The sequence below is a fragment of the Poecilia formosa genome, unplaced genomic scaffold, assembly GCF_000485575.1.
Source record: "Poecilia formosa unplaced genomic scaffold, Poecilia_formosa-5.1.2 Scaffold224, whole genome shotgun sequence".
Taxonomy (NCBI): domain Eukaryota; kingdom Metazoa; phylum Chordata; class Actinopteri; order Cyprinodontiformes; family Poeciliidae; genus Poecilia; species Poecilia formosa.
In genome coordinates, this window is record NW_006800163.1 from 191,987 (window position 1) to 200,046 (window position 8,060).

General features: G+C 38.6%; 1 protein-coding gene across 1 annotated transcript in view; it reads right to left on the reverse strand.

The window, feature by feature from the left end:
* Nucleotides 1-447: 447 nt before the first annotated feature.
* Nucleotides 448-8,060, reverse strand: part of LOC103149372 (fibulin-7-like) — a 12,723-nt gene continuing 5,110 nt past the window's right edge. The window contains exons 5-8 of the mRNA XM_007568486.2: nucleotides 7,827-7,964; nucleotides 7,490-7,625; nucleotides 1,634-2,053; nucleotides 448-1,110 (exon numbers count right to left, since the gene is read on the reverse strand). Coding sequence (XP_007568548.1) covers nucleotides 1,693-2,053; nucleotides 7,490-7,625; nucleotides 7,827-7,964 — 635 coding nt within the window. The 3' untranslated portion in view covers nucleotides 448-1,110; nucleotides 1,634-1,692. The remainder of the gene's footprint in view (nucleotides 1,111-1,633; nucleotides 2,054-7,489; nucleotides 7,626-7,826; nucleotides 7,965-8,060) is intronic.

An 8,060-nucleotide genomic window follows, 5' to 3' on the forward strand; every position in this document is an offset into this window, starting at 1 on the left:
TCAGCACTTTACAAGAACATGCACATTTATAAATGCTTAAAGGGTTTTCCTGACTGTTAGCCCATATTATCAATCAGGCAGTATTTGTAATTTTAAATATGGATTGTTTTTACTGCACACTTAGTTTTTCTTTCTTTTTTTCCTAGCTGTCGGTGATAAAATGTAAAACCTCTTTAGTCTGTTGAGGAGCTGCAGGCAGAGCCAGAATACAGTGGGGGGATCAGCAGCCTTTGTGTCAGCTTCAAACAAAAACACAGAGCAAGACTTGCATTCTGTTTCAGAGCCATTTCTGTTCATGTTGTTAGATTTCAGAACTATTTTAAAGAGAAACCAATTCAAAACTTCATAAGCCTTAAGTCAATCATTAACTGTAGCTTAGTTGACCTAATAAAATGACCATCTTGTGGTGTTTTATATGTGAGCCGATTAAGTTGCATGTTTTTGACCTAATGGTTTCTGAAACCACTTCTTAAGGCTTCGTCTTAGCAATGTTCCTGCACCACTACAGCTGATCCAAATGGTAAAGCTGAGTTACTTCCTCACCATCTCATTACATTTTGCAGAAGCTGGCTTAATATTCCAATTATTTTATTAAATGAATGATTAAGCCAGCTGGAGATAGGCACCAGCAACCCTCCCGACCCTAGTAAGGGAGGAGGGTGTACAGAAAATGGATGGATGGATGACTAAGCCATTTAATCATCCATTTATTTTATTAGGGTGTGTTAAATCAAGGAAGATCCTTCAGAACAACTGAGACTGTTCCAATGCTAACATCTTCACCAGGATTTACCTGGAAACATCTATAGCAATATTAATCTGTGTTAAGAAAGAAACAAATATTGTTGTCCCTCCTTAAATGAGAGCATGTTTAAAGCAGTAGAAAAGGTTCACAGTAAGTCTATATGTAGAATGAACGACTATACACTACACATGTTCATAGCTAAGTGGTCATGCTGAGTCAACAAACAGAGGACTGGATGTCTCAGTGATAATAATAATAATAAAGTGCTGAGAGGTCACCAGAGAAGCTAATAGTACAAGTTTTCTAACTACTACATTGACAAACGAACAAAAGATGATGTCTCTGAAAATTCAGGTCTCAGTAAACTCGGTAACACTTTATTTGAAGGGGGGATGAATAAGACTGTCATGACACTTTCATAAACATGACATAACACCTGTCATGAGCATGAATTAGCCTTTATGAATATTTATGACTGTTGTCATAAAGCGTCATTCGGTAAATTATGACACTTTTAATACAAAGTTGACATTATTCAAAATGTCTTTGTTATGAAAACTTAACATTAACCAAGAAATCATTACTGTTTAAACTTTACCTTTAATAACATAAAGTTACCTAATTTTTAAAGTGCAATCAGTAATACTTTTAGAACAAATTGATATCAGTAATGATTTCTTGGTTAATGTCAAGTTGTCATAACAAAGACATTTTGAATAATGTCAACTTTGTATTAAAAGTGTCACAATTTACCGAATGACGCTTTATGACAATAGTCATAAATATTCATGAAGGCTTATTCATGTTCATGACAGGTGTTATGTCATGTTTATGACGGTGTCATGTCAGTCTTATTCACCCCCCTTCAAATAAAGTGTTACCATAAACTCTTATGGTATCCATTGAATGGTTATTAGTCCATGGACTCCTCTTGCTTGTCATCCCTGTTAGAACATGTACGGGGACACAAACAGGGTGACCTTGGTGAGGTAGCGGCCTAGCAGGGTGTTGTTCTCCAGCTCACTCATCTCCACCTCGGCCTCCAGTGTGGCCGGCCCGTTAATAGACGTCACAAGGAGAAGAGTCCCGGTCTGCCGACCCGAGCGCTGAACACTGAAGTGACCGCGACCACGGCCACCAGCCAGGCCAAACCGCAGCGTGTCTCCCAGCACACGGGCTGCAGACACCCGGAAGAGGACGCGAGGGGCAGACATATTGGACACCACAGCGAGAAAGTGGAAGGAGATGGAGTTTGGAGCTTGAGTGCAGGCTTTGTCCCCAAACATACATGGATTCCTCTCACAGCGCCTGGAGAAAAACAGGCATCACATTCTCAGTTAAAGCATGTTTGTTAAATTCATTTAACAAACAAGCCCAAAGGCTTTCCTTGCCCTTCATTTCACAACATTTTAAGGGTGTGACAGCAGGCAGATCTAGTTTTAAATTCTCATGTTGTTTAGTAAACAACAACAAAAAAAGTCTCATGGTGAAGTTTTCTGGCTGAGGACGATTAAAACAGAGGTATGCCAGAAAGAAGCCTTTTCAGTTTTGCAGTTAGTTATGTAAAGATGTAATGTATGGTTTACTCTGGTCTGGTGGAATTTTAACTAGGACCATGCGTTGATCAGATGAGACTGAGATTGCATTTTTAGCACAGTGGGTGGACACACTGCAAAACAAAGTGTGAATATTCCAAAAGGCGACTCACTCACACCAGTGACAGATCCAACCTTTAGGGCAATGCTGTGATGCTGTGTTCTTACAAAGGCAATATGAACCACTTTGACGTGCGTGGCATGATAAAAAATTCTTTCCATATGAGGAGACTTTGATTGCTCAGTGGTTGGCCACATTGACTTTATATTATGTGGACATTGTTGGTTTGTTTTATTGGTTGGCTGCTGTCTGGCAAACAAATTGTGAACATCTGGGAGTCTGGATGATTAAAAGGACAGTGTTATATATAATCTACTTTTTTAAGCATTACATCATGTTATAATGTTATTCCTTCATCGGAAACATATGAGTGTTGCATTGATTCTTGCATGCATGATTGAAAAATCCTTTAATCTCCCATGGCAATCACATTTACCTTTGCAAAGCACTAGGGGTAACTGAGTGTTTTGCTGCTCCGCCTCGGACCTGCAGTTTCCAAGCTTCCCCCCACTCAGCTCCTTCAGACTAGCCAGCAGCAATTAGCAAACACCTGGTGGAACTAAGCATCAGCTGAGCTCATTATAGGAGCTACTTTTTTTCTCAGTGCAACGCTGGTAAAAACCTTGTTAAAGGGTTAATAGAGGGGCCATGCTGTGATGACTTCCTGAAGGTGGAGTATTGGAAAGAGCAGGATTTCCTTAAAGAGATACAGACCCAATTAAATTTTTTTTTTAAGTCATACTGCATTTATAACACCTGAAGGTAATAAAGTTACTTGATTGTGCTATAAAATGATACTGTGTGGCTCATAGTACTGACCCTTTAAAGGAAATGGCACACTGGTAAAGCCCGATGGATCCCCTGTCCTCTCAGGGAGAGTAATAGCAGCAGAGAAACCAGGCTGCGGGTTTGATCAATCTACTCCTTACTTCCCCTTCTTACTTGCTCTTCTTTCAAAAAGATTTACAAACATGCCCTGTGCTCCAGGTCCCCAGATACAGCAGTGGCAGGTTATGTTGAAGCATCGATTATGTGATATCAGAGAGAAATAAACTTTCCCTGAACTAAAGACTTACCTGAACTTGTTGTTCCTGCTAAAACAATGATCAGTTCAGCAGTCCAAATACAAGAAAAAAACTTCCGCCCATCAGTTTCTAACCGTAGACATTATTTTTCTTTTGTGCTATTATTTTTAATTATTTTACATTATTTTTCTTTCATGATTTATTTTACTAATAGATTGAAATGCTATTTAAACCTTTTTTTTGTAGAAAGGACCAAACTAGGCCACGGTAATAAATAAATAAGTCTACCTGGAATGCGGCATTTGCATTTATCCAGCTTCAGCTACTGTTGAAGATAAGTACAGACTTAAGTGAGGTCCCTTAATATGTGACTTTGCTTTAACAGCTAGGTTGTATTTAGGTATTTGCTGCCTCGTCATGCATGTGCAGCTCGATTATGATGCACTTTTATGTGTTTGTCCTGAAAAATCCCCCACTGACCTGTTGTTTTCAGAAGCTGTCTCTGGTGGTTGCACCATAACACTGTTCTTACCACAGTCATGATTTAGCAGTAGGAATAAATTGAAACTTTGAAAGTAGTAAACATCTCCGGTGTCAAAGATAGTTTGATGCCTTTGACCAATCAGGTTGGCTGGAGCCTGAGTCTCCAGCTCATGTTTGGCCAAACCTCAGTCTCCGCCCAGAATGGCTTGCAGAGCGGCTAAGTGCTGGGTGCAGAGGGGAAGTGGTTGACATGCAGGTTGAGCTCATTGTTTTCAAAGTGACAGTTCCCAGAGGTAAGAGACTTGTGGTTCTCTTTGTCTCTTTCTAATCCCTCATTTTCATTCCTTTCCTGCTGATGGCTGTGTCGTTGTGCTTGCCAAGTTATTTATTTCTTGTTTATCTCAAGACAATTAGTTTGTTAGCTTCTCATTAGAAGCCAAGCATTGTTTTATTTATGATGGTTGACAGGATTTACTGTCCATCAGGTTCCTGAGCACAGCTGACTCCTGCAGGCAGGGTTTGGAAAATGTGTTAACAGATGAAGATTTAATGTAAGCCAGTAGGAGTCAACTTTGTTGAATCATTTGCAGAATGTATGAAAGTTGTGAAACCGTGCAAACATTGGCTTTAGACAAATCAACATTTATAACATTTACAGTACTTCACTCAAAAAATACTGAGAGAATTTTGTGTTGAAGTTAATTTACAGTTAAAGCCCAAAATATTCAGATCTCAAGCAGATTTAAATTAAAAAATGTCTTAAATTCAACAATTATTGTTGTTGAATTATTGTTTTTGAGGCATCTCTCAAAAAATAATAAAATAATATAAAATATTACAATTGCCATCTTGTTGGTTTTCCCACTGGCGTTGCGGCAAATTATGATGATCTCAAGCAGTTTGAGGATGTAGGGTCTCATTACCATCACCCTAATCTACACAGATCCACTCACACATTGTCTCTACTGATTACTCTGCCTACACTGCATTTTGAAACAGTGATTAATAAACCGAACTAAGAAGTAGAAGTAGTTTTAGTGCAACAGACATTTCACTTCTAAGTGAGTAATATTTTGAGCTAACATTATTTCTAAATGAGTTTCTGGTTACTCTACTCAGTCCTAGTTACTTCACTGAATAAAAACCAAGTGTGTTTTAGTCAAAAACACACAGACATGAAACATTTCTAGGACAGCTTCATCCTATCTGCTGAGCCAGCCACATTTGGAGGTCAAACAAAACCTCCAAAAATAAACTTCCTGGACAAATAAAGGTGACCACCTGGATTTAACTAGTAAATAGACACGAGTCTTTAGTGAGGATAACTACTGCAGCAGCAAATCTGTTAACATCAGCTGATGCAATGAGTAGCTTCTTTGTCAGCAATGTTGAAAGACATCAATCTGTTCATGAAGTGTCAGATCATTGGCATGCATCAGGCAGGAGATTACAGAAACCACTAACATTGGGTTAAGAATGGTCCGACGCTTTATTTAAAACTGGAAGGGAAGTGGAGAACCATCGTATTTGAGGAAAAAAAAGGTTGTCGCAATCATTAAAAAAAAAAAAATCCTCATGTGAGATCACTTAAATGTTTGGTGAAATCAAATTAAAAAAACAAACAAACAAAAAAAAAACAAGTAGAATTCAGGACTATGTTTAATTGTGAAAGTTACAGCTCAAGGGATTGGGGCCGAAAGGTGGTGTTGCCGTAGGTAGCCATTAAATAGTGAGGCTAACCAGAGAAAATGGCTTCCATTTAGAATAACAGCAGAATTATTGTCCAGTCTTTTATGAGTACACACAAAGACTGAACACTGGAGCAATGGTCTGAGTGTTCCAGGGTGATGGTGCATCAGGGGAGGATGAGAAGTAGGAGAAGTGATTACCCATCATATCTAGTGCATACAGTACAAACCTGTGGAGGCAGTGCTGTGGTCTGGGGTTGCTGCAGACAGTTAGGTTTAAGGTCAGCAACATTCTGTGCCAAAATAATGAGGTCAGCTGATGCCCTGAATGTACTAAATGACCAGGTTATTCCCTCAATTGGTTTTTTTCTTTCTTCTCTGATGGCACACTGGCATATTCCAAGACCAGCCCCGGCTCCAGACGAGTTTAACAGGGGGGCATCGACTTATTTTGGGGGGGCAAAATGAATCTACGTAGCTGAACATAGACAACAACATCAGTAGCCTACAGGCTACTTGTTAACAAAAAACAGGTTACGACTTGTTAACGTCGTAACCTGTTTTTCCGTGCCACCTTCAAACGCAGCATGAACACTGCTGCGTTCCAGCAAAACGCAAAGAACTTTGCACAGTTTTCCCCCAAACTAACCGACTGAGTTGAGTAAAGCTGTTGGATGAAGGTGATGTTAGCTAAAAGATGACTAGCAAATAACAATACAGCACCTTAACAGCAGATTTAATACATTACTGTTTAAACGTAACCTTTAATAACATAAAGTTACCTAATTTTTAAAGTGCAATCAGTAATACTTTTATAACAAATTTATATCAGTAATGATTTCTTGGTTAATGTCAAGTTGTCATAAAGACATTTTGAACAATGTCAACTTTGTATTAAAAGTGTCATAATTTACCGAATGACGCTTTATGACAACAGTCATAAATATTCATGAAGGCTTATTCATGTTCATGACAGGTGTTATGTCATGTTAATGAAAGTGTCATGTCAGTCTTAATCACCCCCCTTCAAATAAAGTGTTACCCGTTGTTTAAACATATATAGCTCTGGAAAAAATTAAGAGACCTCTTAAAATAATCAGTTTCTCACTTTTTATATGTTTGAGTAAAAAAAAAAAACATTGTTGTTTTATTCTATGGACTACTGAGAACATGTTTCCGAAATTCCAAGCACAAATGTAATATTTATCTGCAGAAAATGAAAAATTATCAAAAATAATAAAAGAGATGCAGCACTTTCAGACCTCAAATAATGCAAAGAAAACAAGTTCATGTTCATTTAAAACTAAAACATGAACTAATGTTTTAACTCAGGAAGAGTTCAGAAATCAATATTTGGTGGAACAACCAGGAGGTTTTTAATGGTGTTCAGTGCAGTGGTCTCTTCATTTTTTCCAGATCTGTTTATGTACATTACCTTTTGTAAGTATCAGTTTTCTTGTATTTGGAAATCTATATTTCTTCTGCCTGAATTTGGTATGTTGAAATTATGAATAATTTCTTTATTTTATTCTTTAAAAGTACTAGAATTTGTCCATAACTTTCATATTTTTGTCAACCTGATTACATAAATTTGTACAAATAAAATAAAATATCATAGTAAAACACTTGATGTGCGCCTTTTTACCAAACATTTTCTTACTCTTTATTGAATATTACCTGAGTATTTTTTTCAGAATAATTTTTTATGTAGTCAGGTAAAAATACATAAGTAATTCTGTTCTTTCTTGAGAGCAACTTTTGATGACTCTTGAATATTACTTGAGCTCAAAAGCTTATTGGTTCCTCTCCTCCTGGCTGCAAATAACATGAACTAAGCAGAGTCTTGGGAGTTTCAGGTAGAGTAGGTGAATGTAGGTGATGTTTGTCCTTACATGGGAGACGTCTTGATGTATGTGGCGTTTTTTGTCTTGGGACACTTCACTGTCACGCACTTAAAACCTCCAAATGTGTTCACACACAGCCGGTCTGCCGTGCAGTTGTGTGAAAGGTTTTCACACTCGTCAATATCTAAAAGGGAAATGCGAGAAGTGAGACAAGCATGGATAAAAACATCGGTTCCAGTTCCCAGTTCCTTCAGAGTTTCTCTCCTTCAATTTAGATCCGTCTGACACGCCAGAATCAAACAAGCAGCTTGTTACCAGGAACCCTGCAGAGCTGAACAACTGAATACTGATGCTGGCAGTCAGCTATTGTGATTCAGCTGCTGACCTGTGCAGCTGCGACCGTCTCTGGACAAGCTGTAGCCAGGCGGGCAAACACAGTGGAAGCTTCCGGGTGTGTTCACACACTGATGGATGCAGAGACGGCCAGGTTGCGCGAGGGGGAAAAGATGACACTCGTCAATATCTGAAACACACACACATGCACGCACGCACACACGCATGGACACGCACACACACACACACACACACACACACACACACACACACACACACACACACA